This window comes from Mastigoproctus giganteus, chromosome 6, assembly GCF_048544385.1.
Source record: "Mastigoproctus giganteus isolate SK-2022 chromosome 6, ASM4854438v1, whole genome shotgun sequence".
NCBI classification, from domain to species: domain Eukaryota; kingdom Metazoa; phylum Arthropoda; class Arachnida; order Uropygi; family Thelyphonidae; genus Mastigoproctus; species Mastigoproctus giganteus.
In genome coordinates this window covers 80,031,930-80,046,000 of record NC_143580.1, presented here as the reverse complement: position 1 = coordinate 80,046,000, position 14,071 = coordinate 80,031,930, and the positions used below count along the sequence as shown (strand labels likewise).

The following is a 14,071-nucleotide window of genomic DNA, read 5'->3' as shown; positions in this document are numbered from 1 at the left end:
AAGAGCACCGCGAATGCCACAGAATTGCACAACGAAGTGTAACCGTGGTAACGAGTGAGTGCGGGATGCAGCGGCAGAGCTTCGTCAAACAACAGGAAGATTGCAGCTTGCCTGTGTAGACGTCTCTTTTGCGAGGCGCAGATGCATTTGTGCGTAGCTGCAGTGTCCACATTGGGTTGAAGTCGAAAATATCTTCATTATATGTGACTGCAAAATGTTGCTCCATCCATCTGCGTACATTTCGACTTTATGGGTGACAAACTTTGTGACGGTTTTAAGCACAATCAAACCAAGAAAAAGGTCCGTTTTTTTCAGTAAAAATATAAATGATACAAAAGGTGTTTTCTCTAATATATTAGAATTGGAAAAAGGGAAAAATAAATAAATAATGAAGCGAACTTTGTTTATTCTGCAACTCGCTTTTATTGTTACTGCTGTACAAAATTTTCCGTTCAACAAGACCGCTTAAAACAACGCAGATTTAAAGATTTGCTCAAGATATTAAAGATAAATCTACTGTACAAATAATATAAGACTAATGCTGTAGTTGCTATCATTAATGACAAGAAATTTTGGTGAAGGGAATAAATCAGAAGAGAAAAAAGAAAATTCCCAATTTTATTATAAAAATAATAAATCTTCACTGTATCAAATAGCAACCTTATTCATATATAATACCGAAGAATACGCAGTATATTTTTAAAATGTTGCATTTTACTTCACAACACGCAAACAATCAATAATAAAATACAAACTATACATAAAAAAAAGTAGAATTCAAAATTTCGATCTTTTAATGCTGCAAATTCGTAAGCAAGGTATGTATATTTTGGCCGTTTACTTTGTACACCTCCCCTTCAAACAGCCCACTCCTCCCGACTCCAGAAGAGAAGCTTCGCACTGCTAACCTGTTCGGGACTCACGCAAGCTGAGAGTGCGATTAGCGTGAGACGACCCCTATTGATTCGACATTTTTGACATGGATGTGCGTTGTGTAAGATCTTTCACCAAAAGAATCCACATAATTAAGAATTGCTCTATGCGTGCAGCTCCTAAACACGAAATCTTTTCCCACCTAACTGTATCGTAAAACTTTCTTAGACATTTTCTGTGTGTGTGATTCTAAAGACGTTCCTGCTCAATGTCTTTCGAATCACGTTTTTTTTTTTTTTTTCCTCCCCAAAGAATATTATTTAAAACTTCTATTATCTGAGCAATACATTTTACTAGTCTGTGAAAGTGATGGTTTATGGGTACCCGAGTGCGATTGTTTTGCTAATCCTAGCAGAATTGTTTATTTATGCAGGGTTAAAAAAAAGAGGAAAAGAAGCTTTCTTGGAATTCTGTGAGATAAAATGTATTTCATTGATATAGCTGAAGGAGATGCTTTCCTAACAGTTTTGTCTTTTATTATTTCGTGTAGGGATTTCTATTTCACGCAATATGTTTTTCCATAGGATTAACGACGTAACCATTTGGGATTACCTTTCAGAGAATTTAGTGGAATAATTTAAATTTTATTAGCATTACCGTAGTATTTTTTCAAAAACAATGTTTATTTCGATTTTTTTTATAAATAAAACCTTCCTCGGTTGATTTGGTGAAGATTAACTTTAAAGCAAAACAAATACTTTTATTTGTAAACAGTGTTCCTAGCGTTAACCATGCATCTTAATGAGACTTGGCTGCTAAAATACTCTACCCTTCTTTTAAGGGTTTGAAGTGGCTGCTGTATTCGAAAAGGATTATTCAATTAAAAGGAACCTTTGATAATTCAAGAACTCTTTTCTACCGCACTCATTTACTCAGATTACAAAGAAGAAATTTTTTTCATGTCTTTTAAAGGCACGTTCGCATATATGTGTATTGTACCAATAGTCTTCTCCATGTTCGTCCACCTCTCTGTCCGTGTGATAACTTGACCTCTAATAGTTGAATTTTCATGAGATTTTATATTTGGCTCTTTAAAAAGATTTGTCGAGCTATTCTAAATTTCATTAAAATCGGACAAAGAGATATCCATATACTGTAGCTGAAGCAATGGATATTATGTTTGTTGCAGCGCGCTGACTGGAAGAATGAAAGAATGAATGGACTATGGAGGATGCCCAGAAGTAAATGTTCTCAGTTCATGCATATGAAGTAGGTAATTCTTGATGAGCTCATTGTTATCAGTTTACTAAATATATAAATCAAGAATTATTATTTTCTTATTAGATTGATCACAGCAAAAACGTGAAATACACATATTTCGATTGTTATTAAAATACAGGAAGAAATAAGAAGCATTACCAGAGTGTTGACAGCATACTATGATGTGAGTTACGTATTGTAACTGTTTATTTTATTAAATCACAGAAGACCAGTGAAATACGTGTTGCATTTCAATTTTTATTAAAAATCCACGGGGACTGATAAGAAATGTTCACAGGAAGAAAGAGAGATCTTTTCATCCGTCTATTTAGATGATATATTCGTTTTACGATTAGCCTGCTGCCAGCCCATACTTAAAGAGACAACGCTGCATGACTTCCACAATGTTACATTGACAGCGAATCCCCATGCCACGGTGTGGAAAACTTTGCTCACATTATAAGACCGCAGCACATTGAATCGAATTATTGTAGGGGCATTAAAATATCCTATGCACATCGGGAGACAAACGCGAACCATTCTTCATCAAAAATTGGAACACCCAATTATATATAATTCTGTGATAAGTCATTAGAGGGGGACCTTTCCAGGGCAACAACCAGCACATTTTCCACAGGGTAAGCTCCTGAAATATTAGCAAAGGCCTCTAAGGATCGGCATTAAAATACCCATGGGGGAATCGAATATATGAAAACAAAAAACAACAAAAAAAAAACACGATTTTCTGGTCAGGATGTATGAAAGAATACGGATACTAATTATTCCCATGTTTAAAAATAGTCACTTTGAAGGACGTTAAACGAGTTATTTTTCTAAATTGCAGTTTCTGCGGTAATTGTTAATTTTCTCCTTGAAAAGAGTTAAATCTGAAACGAAGTTCCTCGTTTCAGATTTAACAGTTTTTACAGAAGCATAGTCTGACCCACTATCATACGGATACTCATTTCATTCTCATAAGCGCCTTACCACTTCACATACTTGCTTACTTTTCTTTGTACTGAAGTACATAAAGGGCGGTTGACAAGAGCCAATTCACGATCAGCACATTCTGTTTCTTCGTTATTTGTCTGCATACTCATTGCCGATATTTACCAGTATTCAATCACGGAATGGCATGCTACATGTACATCTACTGCAAAGCCAGTCAAATCCTTTAAAGCCTCAACATGCGCGTCAGTTAATCAGACTAGGTCCATAGCAAAAATTTCATATTTGTTTAAAATAACTGAAAAAAAGCAATTATCAATACAAACACGCCAATTCATGCCCGAGTAAGAGGCAAAATTCACTATTGTAATTAAGAATTAGTCATTTGTCACAACCTCATAACGGCAATAGAATACAACCGAATTCTTGATGCACTCAATGCTAATACCGAATTTGCAATTCCCACCTAGACATTACAGCAGCATGAAGTGATCTCTTCAATTATATATATTACCGTCTTTGTGAGAATGACCAATGCAGAGATCAATACTAACAATTACTCTATGATATTAGGGTTGCATCTGGATCTCCAAACCTCTGCATTGGTCACTTCCCCATGATAGTAATACATAGGTAATCGTAAAATGAATTTTACGTAGGATACGTTTATAAAGAAAGAAATCTGGGTGACAGGTTGGATGAATATTACGTAAGCTATTTAATCGCTCTCTGAAATGCCTCTAACATCTGAAAAACGTGCAATGCTTATTTGTTATTATGAAAGTGCTTCTGTTCTGGAATGCATTAAATCCTAAAAGCATTCTCCAGTAAAGCACTCCCTGCCTCGTGAAAAAAAAATTCAAAAGGCGGGAATGATGTCCCCCAGAAATGGTGATCCAACATCTTTGACGCGATAGCTGAGGAAATATCCAAAAACTATTCAAGAAACTGCTTCAACGTCAAGTTTGGGCATTTTCAGTGCTAGGATTGAGGCTAGGCGTTTGTATGTATTTCTTAGAGGACGAGTTTAAAAGACAAGTAAAACGTCTATATCCTTACAAGATCAAATATGGGGGAAGAAGCAGTGACAATGAACCGACCTTCTTTAGAGATTCCTTCTATTACAAGCTCACCAACCTTAGCAGCCTGCGAAAACAACTGATGTTCAGAATGAAGTTCGCATAGACTATGAAATGTTATGTATCAACAGAAGTTACAGGAAAACCAACTTCCTTCATACTAGCCACAAATTTTTGTTCTGACTTTATAGACTTCCATTAACTAAGATAAACCTTTCTTAAAACTCATTTTATGAGTCACATTGATTACATTTTGCCATCAATGAGTTTTTCAAACCGCTCGCCACATTTGACTATCTCAACAACTCTTATTTAGAGCACGGTTACTTCTTTTTTTACAATTTTAATGGAAGAAGTTTCCTAATTTGTACATTTACACACAAACTTTAGCTGTATTTATGTTCATGTATATATTGTAACAATTCCTTATAAGCTTTCATGCAGTTTGGAGAAAAATCTGAGCAGCGTGCACATACCGTATTTTATCCTGGTTAGCAAATCTCATTTACACATTTATTATGACAAAATAAATAAAAAAATAATAGTATAAAACAGCCCTGTATTTAGATAAAGAGTACAATGTTCTATGCAATAGAAGTGGATCCAATGAAAAGAGTAAGAGCATTTGGCGAACGGCACATTCTGTTAGTTAATTCCATACGAGAATAGAATGAAGAACGTGCAACCCACTACGGTTAGATAAGCACAGAAGGAGATTACTAGAAAGGCTTCTTAAATTAAATGAGCCATAGAATTTTTACTGCTAACTGGCCCTGCAAAAGATAGTGGTACGCGAATTTCGAAGAACGAATTACTTATTTAGTTTCCGCTCCAAGTAACAATACGAATGCACTTTCTCTACAACACGGTTATCAGTTTGAAATCTTGGTTTATAAGGCCAAATGTTAAAATGGTGTTTCAGCATTCACTCGCTACAGATGACAGTAATTTCATTTTAATGGCATTGCTCTTCCCTTAAGTAGGTAAGAGGAGGAATGACGTGCTGGCGGAGCACATGTTAACACATCAAAAACACCAAGGAATTAATAACGGAGAGATTTTCATGTACCAGGGTGGCACGTACATATCCTTTAAGAGTTTTCGGTGTTGTCGTCATTTAAAAACATAACAAAGTTCTGCTTTGGAGGTGCTTAATTTTCGTAGTACACTCAGTTTCTAAAGGGTTGTAGCCGCCTTCTTTTTCAAAGACGCTTAATGATGTATTGTTCTTACAATGCTCATTTAGACCAAATATATTTTACTTTGGCTTCCGCTCTGCTTGTAGAATAAACTAAAAGCAGAGCAGTATATTTTAACTGAACTGGACGTTTAATTGACAGTGGAAAAATTTTTATTATTATTTCTGAAACGCAATTTAAAACAGAAATTGAAGTTTATTTTGCATTTCATCTCTCTTAACTGAACCAAATTTTTCATCATTTCAGTTGTAGAAAAATAAAATCATTACATTTGATGTGTTGCACATCAAATATAATGATTTTATTTTTCTACAACTGAAATGATTTGAACATTTTTTACCATTTTCTTATTCAGGACTCGGAGAGATTCTCTTGGATTGGAAAAGTGCCAATGTATCGCTAATACATTAAGGCGAGACTAAGAGCGAAGTGGGTAACTACCAAGTAAGGAAAACGGTGCAAGCAATGACCAAGAGTGCAGTACACAGATAGAAATAGAATTCTGACGGAAACAGCTTAGTTTTTTAAACGGAAAATCATGTTTAACCAAAACTGGATGTAGGAAATAATTTCCACATTGTTTACTTGAATCTCAGCCAGGTATACGATTCAGTCCAGCACGAGAAGAACTCTTTATTGCATACAAAAGACACACGCCGTACACAATAAATACCCTTCACGGCTACAAGCCAGGGAGAGGTTACTGTATAAGCTGCAACAAGTTGGAATCACAGAGGAAATCCTTAGATGGATCGTAGGATGGCTGCAGGGGTTGTGATTAATGGTTACACTTCAGATTGGGAAATAAGAAGGGTCCTCCAAGAATTAGTATTGGGGCCGCTATTTCCGATTTTCTTAAATGACATTAATGAAGGTATATCCGGGGAAATTTGTAGATGTCAAGATCGGGAGAGTAGTTGATGGTCAGTGCCAAGCAACGCTTCTCCAGAGCTACTTAGTTGGGCTTTAGGGATGGTCAGGGAAGTGACAATTGTGTTTTAATCTAGCAAATGCAAAGTCTTACACTTGGGAAGCTGCAACTCCAAAATAATTTATACACTTGCTGGGGTTGAATTAAAATAGTAGAGGCAGAAAGGGATTTAGGAGTTACAATACGGTAGGACAAAGTTCTCCGAGCAGATAAATAGTTAGACGGCAAGAAGTGCTATCGATGATTTATCTAACAGTTGCTTAAAGAGATAGAGAGGTGTTAATACCACTGTGTAAGGCAATTGTAAGACGGAATTTGGAATACTGGTCCAAGTATGGAGACCTCGCTTGAAAGAAGACATCGAGCTTCTTAAAAGGGTCCAAAGGTGAGCAACTCACATGGTGTGATCAGCAAAACGGCGACCGTACGAGGAAATACTTCAGTTATATGCACTACAAAGCTTGGCAACCAGGCACCTTAGATGGGATCTGATTGAGGTTTATAAGGCTCTGAGAGGGGTTAGTAAAGCGAATGAAGGCGGACTTTTCACTGTTTTAAGAAATCCAGAACTGGGGACTATAAATTTAAATTCCAGAGGAAGAGGTTTAGGCTAGATTGTAGGAAGTTTTCTTTTAGCTAGAGAGTTGTTTATTATTATTGGAATAAGTTGCCTCCATGCGTGGATGACAGATATTGCAAATTCAAATTTATTATTAATAATTTAAATTATTAATGAATTGATAAATTATTGATAATTTAATTAATAAATACTAATCATAAATTTTTTGGCTGGTGCAGGAAAAGTCTCGGGTTTCCTGCACTTTTGTATCTTTGAGATGACTGCTTGTATTTATTAGTATTAAATATTTATACCTGATATCAACTATCGATAAGTTTTAAACTTGTGTTTATTACTCCAGAAGGAAACATTTTCTCTGAATAAATTAAAAGGATCAATTACGCGTACTGTAGTGTAAAATAAAAAAAAAAAAAAAAACGCAATTTAAAATACACAGAAAATGAATTTAGATAAGGCTTACGCATTTTCTGTGGCGATTTCTATGCGAATTATGATCTGCCAATTTACTCTAAACCGCAATTTAAGATGCTACCAGTGAGGAAGGGATCTCACGTGGAGGATGGTGACGAGGTCTATCACGATGAGCGAGTGCCTGACCCATGATGGATGAGATATGATTAAAAATATATATATAAATAAATAAACTTAGTTGATGTATGCGCAGTGCGTTACATTTCAAGCGTGTTAGCAAATAGTAATAATTCATTTATAGCAAAATAAGCCATCGGCATGAAAATTTGTTATAAAGATTCCTAAAATATTCTAAGTGAGCAATGAAATTTTTAAATTGATTAGAGCTCCCGTTCCAAATTTACAGTAATATTTATGTATGAGATAATAGATGGTAAGAAAGCAGAATTCATCCACGGTGGGAGAATACGCAGATATACCATCGGGTAGCCAAAAATGGTCCCATGATGATTCTCACAGGCCAGAAATGATGCAAGAATGCAGACAAGATGAACATAATGCATTTATTTTAAGAACTTTTTAAATTTATTAATCCAAATTTTCAGATTACCGAAGGAACCCCAGTGAGCTATGAATTTGTAATTTATCAGTCGCAATGGTTTGAACCACTTAATTTACTTGAGGTAATCAACAGAAAGGACTGTACTGTTTTGTTAACCTAATCTTTATAATTTAATATTAAAGTATTAATCTATGACGATTTCATTGCGGTAATTACCAATCTTTTGACAGTTCGACAAGTAATGCCACATTTTTGGAATCTAGAAAAGCAGGAAGCCATGGGACGATCTTTATATTGCTATATGTTCGATCCCCCCACTGATATAAAGAGTTTCGAAAATAGAATGATGCAGAGCAGGGAGCGAAGACCATCACGTGGAAGTATCCAAGCTAACTGCGACTTTATCTACAACGACAGCATCTTAACTCCCGATTTAATTTTGTTATCAACGCGAACAAACAAGAAGATTACATCTCGGTTGGAAGCAATATCAGGGGACTGCATCCATTATTATGCAGAACTTATTCAATTAAAAGAGGAAACAGAGTGGTTAAAGAACCCATTAATGCGTGTTTTAACTGTATACGTACACACACAAGGCTCATTGGGAAGTGGCAGAGTAATTCACGCAGACAGGAGAGAGACGTGCGCATCAAATAATAAGATTTAATGTGCGCACATAGCAACAAATGAATAATGCATGGCGCACAGCCTATCCCCGCAAATGCAAATCAGCGAGACTGTATCTACGAGGAATAAGAGACCGACGATAGAAGGTCATTTTAGAGACCAATTCTCAAAATATTTCTTCAATAATCCACATACATAGATGAACGGTTGGAGAGATCGCAGTTCCCTATTAATAAATTTGCATACATGTCCATAGTTTATCTCATGAATATGTATCAGATGTGGTTATAGGAAGCGAAACTAATCCTGTCAGCTAATGACCCTATTCTAGGTCGACCGTCTCGATCCGATCTTGGAGAAGTAATTACCAAGTTCTTAAAAACGAGCTGGATTTTAATGGCGCATTTTGCCTTTTAAAGCAAGATTAAAAGCAATACATCATACGATAAGGTTTATTAACAGCAATAAATATGAACTGCAATCTATAAGTGGGTCTACACCGATTGCAGATGCAAACATCCCGACAATTCTTACAGTAAATGTCTGCACAAAACAAACAAGAAATCCTGTGAGAGTCAATAAAACAATGTAGCCTTTTCCTACAAAATTATTCAATCGCTATTTATATAATGATTGAGCGGCTGAATTTGTCATTCATGCGAGGAAATAACTTCAAAATCAGAACATATATCTTTCCAATAATCTCTCAAATGGATGATATGACAGGGAGACGAGGAACGCAAAACTGTAAATATATCTTAATAAATAAACGCACGAGTATTCTTAATTGATTTAAGCCAATGTTTTCGGAATTCCATTCGAAAACATGTTTATTTAATTTATTAAAATAATAAGGCTTTCTGAACTAGGCTTGCATCAATTCATAATGCAAGGTAAGTCATGCTGAAATTTATGACTGACATCTCAGCAATAATATTTATAAATTAATATAAAAAAATGGTGCGCGTGCCGAGAATGCGCGGTAGATGGTTTTATGTGAAACATCCTTCGCTTTTCTTGTAGGTATTTTGATTTGTATATATTGATTACGAAATAAGAGTTTTTGTATTGTAAATATTTTATTGACCATTCACAAATTTCGTTAATTTAATCTGAAAGACAAAATACAATGGATCTATGATAGCTAAAGTAAAGGTATACTTGTGATTGTAACGAACTTGCACAGCGGCCTTCCTAAGGGCAATTCCAAATTCGATCTACTACTGGGCTCAACGTAAACGCGATCAATTCGCTATGATTGGATAGCCTGGTAAATCTACAGTGTTCTTAACTCTGAGTGCCAATGAAATCGGTTGGATGTGCGTTCTTATGTAAATAGTAGTCGGCGTAAAGAAAAGGAGCTTGGGCACTTAAACTCATCAGCTCCGAAATTGAAGACATGTTCCATTGTACATAATTAATACTCACTTAGGATACATCATTGTCAGATGGAGCGGCATTGCTGGTTGAAGGCACTGCTAAATCTAACGCTTGATTTTCTGTTTGTCTTTTAAACAATTTTGATAGTCTTTTTTTCGTTCTCGCGCACTCATTACTACCTTTGTTCTTTATTTTCTTAGGTCTCGTCGCTTTCATTTTGCTCGATACTCTCAGGAACGCTCTGCACTTGACTTCGTCATCGTTGAACACTCAAATTATTTGTTTAATTGTGTTTTTCTAATGCGGTTCGACGAAATTCAAACGAATGGCGTTTGAATTTTATAAATCGGTCCACTAAAACTCGAGATATCGTACCGGTCACGAAAATATGTGTCACGCGCTCTAATCACATTACCGCCGCGTCGAGTGCTTGGCACAGGCTAGTGGTGGGAGCGTTGGAAGGCCGCGAATGATGTAATCACTTCCGTGACCAATCAGATTAACTCGTTGAAATTTTTGTAGGTGCCCGCAAGGATGTTTCACATTAAAAAATCCGCCATTTTAACCATACAATTAAATAACTGTATACATTGCAGAATGGAGTTATTGAAGGTATTCCTTCCTGAACTTTGCAGATTTGGAAATAAATCTGCAGAGGGTTTGTAACTTCATAAATTTCGCAGAATTGTTGAGTGGAGCTCGTTGAGAAACGCGAAATGTGTGTTATGTTTGATCTGTTATTAAAATATAGGAGGAAAAAGTTGAGTGAGTATGTGGGTGAAGCGAAGTGAAAACGATTAAATTTAAGAAATAATTATCGAACGCACCTGAAATTAAACGGACTAAGTACATAACCTAAATTGTTTTAATTATAGAGGGAAGCTTGCATTATGGTTTGCAGATTCTGTATGTTTTTTTTTTATCCTTCTTAAATTTATTTTTTGATATTTCTTCTCTCTTATATTGGCAACAACAGTAGACCCGTCTAGTGAAACTGCTTCTCCATTCGAGAAAACATTTGAAATTATTATAGAGGTAGATAAGTATTTTTAATAACCTTGTGGGGGGGAAATGTAAAAGATTATATTTATATGTATATTATTTATCTATCCTTTATTTAAACAACTCCCCTTTATAATATATATCCTCTTATAACAACTCCCCACTTGCGCATCTGACTATTACTTCACAGAAAATTCTAAGCTCAAGGGGAAAATCTCCTTTATGTGTTTAATTCCCTTTGGATAGGCTTGTGCCCAGAACAACAAAAGACACACACAAATATTGTATAAAAAAAAATCAGTTTATTAGACATATTTACATGAGCATAATTAAAACCAAATAATAATTGAATTCATACATATGACAACATGATTTGGACTCGCCTACATGTGTATATATATCATATTCATACATCAGTAAAAATCATTAACAAGCTAACATTAATCCCTTCCTTTGTTAATATATTTTATCCTGCATCCTCTAAATACCATTAGTAAAAAAATCTCAATTCCATTCTATCCCCTCCTACATTTGTTTAATACTGCAACAGTTAAATTCCATTAACAAGAAACATCAATTCCATGCTATTCCTTTCTACATATACTTAATACTGCCTCAATTAAATACCATCAACAAGAATTATCAATTCCGTCCATTCCTTTCTACATAGACTTAATACTGCTTCGTTTAATTACCATTAATAAGAACCATCAATTCCATTCTATTCCTTTCTAATATATTTAGTACTGCACCAATTAAATACTATTAACAAGAAATATTAATTCCATTCTATCCCATCCTACATGTATAATACTGCATCAGTTAAACAAGAAATATCAATTCCATTCCTCCCTACATATACTTAATACTGCATCAATTAAATACTATTAACAAGAATTATCAATTCCATTCCTTCTACATATACTTTCTACTGCTTCATTTAAATACTATTAACAAGAATTATCAATTCCATTTCCTTCCTCCCTACATATACTTAATGCTGCATCAATTAAACAAGAAATATCAATTCCATTCCATTCCTTTCTACATATACTTAATACTGCTTAATTTAAAAACCATTAATAAGAAATATCAAATCCATCCATTCCTTTCTACATATCATATATCCAACATTCAAATAATCTTATATCTAATAAATTTCCCCCTTTTTAATGTTCTTCCTTCCTGATTCTTCACTAAACTATCTTTACAATTAGTTATTTCTAAAGTCCTGCTGAGCAATTTACTGGGTTTCTACAGTTCTTTGTGTATGTGAAGGTACTATGTACTACAAACTAGCGACTTACTTGTAGAACTCGGCGGGCGTCATCTTTTATCCTTCCTATCAGGTACAGCTTATCTTTACTATCTGGGGCGACGTCTTACTATTCTTGAAGAATTAGGCACTGGTAGTTGTGCTGCCAGGAGGTTTCGGCTCCATTTTATTCAGCCCGCTTGATGCACCTCTCCTATTTCGGAATGGCTACTATCATGTCGGTCGGGGTTCCGATTCCATCCGATCCTACACTGTGCTTTCCAAGATTTCAGGAATCTTGGCCTTTTTTTCGGCAGATTTGATTTCACCTTTTTCTTTGTGAGAGACTCGTTACAAAGTTACACTCTTTAAATGGTCAGGTGTCTTCATAAGGGGGACCTTCATCAAGTGTCTACATTAGGACTCTTCCCTACTGCGTTCGCAGGACAGCTCTACAAGGCTCCTACCTATCCGGGCCACTGCTTTCCATTCTCAGCTTCTTGGCTCCATCTTTCGGGCCACTGGTTTCCAGTCTCAACTTGGCTCCATCTTTCAGGCCACTGGTTTCCAGTCTCAACTTGGCTCCACTTATTCGGGCCATTGGTTTCCAGTCTCAACTTGGCTCCACTTATTCGGGCCATTGGTTTCCATTCTCAACTTCTTGTCCTTTACATATTTCTTCCCAACTCCTAGGCGTCTCAAAGAGCCAGCATTGACTATGTTCCACTCAAAAAAGGAACTCTTACTTTCTCGACTACTAACCCATTCCCTCGCACCGACCAAAGTTGTTAAACTATCTCCTTCCTAAACCATTTTCATTCACACCGCCAAAATCTCAACTTTATGTCTTAAACCATGTTTACTCACCCCACAAAAATCTCAACTTTGTGTCTCTTGCAACTCGTTCACTGCCTATTTTCTTCCTCTTACTGTCGATTTCGCCACGCCCATTTCCCAGTGACTTCTACCAATGTTACATTTACTTTTGGATTCTATCTCATTCCATTTGTTGGAAAACCCCTTATTCTGTGGGCCCAGTAGCACGTGATCAATACACCCCTATTTCAACCTGTTGGATCTGCGGCCATCCGGTGTGTTCTTTGAAGTAGCCGGTTGTCCAAAAACAACTTTATCCGTCTCATATAACACCTTGTCTTCACAGCGTTCTAAAACCACAAAAAGTGACATTAGTGACCACAGCATCTATTTTTGGAAATTTGTGTGTGCCGTTTAAGAACCGACTTCCGGTCTGCGACTGAAGTAAATTGCCCTGCTATTTTGACCTTGCATAAACATTAACTTGTTTGTTTCGCAACAAACCCCATGCTGTGTTTGCCGTAGTATTCACCGTCTATTCCCTGCTTACAACGGAAGTTATGCTAATGGCTCTGTTTTTCATTACTACTACCCACTAATTTTACAATTCTTACTGAATAATTCTTGTTATTGAAACTGCGGACATTACCATATTATCCTACTAACGGCAAGAATCCAAAAGGAAAACTAACTTCCAAAGTCTAAAAAAAATATTTTATTTTTGTAAGATTTTCAAATCTTACAACCTTAAAATTAAAACAACCGCGTGTGCGTGCCCTGTACGCAAGAAAGATGTTTTATGTGAAAACATCTTTGACGAAAATCAAAACCATTTAAGTTTTTAAACTCGAAAAGCTAGAACCGAAGTTATGAATGATGTAACGTTTTTTGCTCACGCCCGCTACTTACTCTACCGAATCAGCGTTAGTGACTGAGTTGGCGTCATTTAGGAAGTGACGTCATTTGCGTTACCAATCGGTTTTACTTCAGTCCGAAAAATTTAGTAGGTGCTGCCTTAAGATATTTTCACATAAAAAAAAAAGACGGTTTAAGTTTGCTAGGGTTGTGTAACCTCTGTTCATGGCGGAATTTTACTGCACGCCTACTAGTTCTTTATTACTCATTCAAGCTCCAAAGCGCCGATT

The 14,071-nt window shown here is 35.9% G+C and overlaps 1 protein-coding gene across 1 annotated transcript in view; it reads right to left on the bottom strand.

Annotated features, from left to right (window-relative positions):
• Positions 1-3,233, bottom strand: part of LOC150084430 (uncharacterized) — a 256,526-nt gene extending 253,293 nt beyond the window's left edge. Inside the window, exon 1 of the mRNA XM_090376228.1 lies at positions 3,141-3,233. Within this exon, the coding sequence (XP_090232354.1) occupies positions 3,141-3,233 (93 nt within the window). The remainder of the gene's footprint in view (positions 1-3,140) is intronic.
• Positions 3,234-14,071: the final 10,838 nt, after the last annotated feature.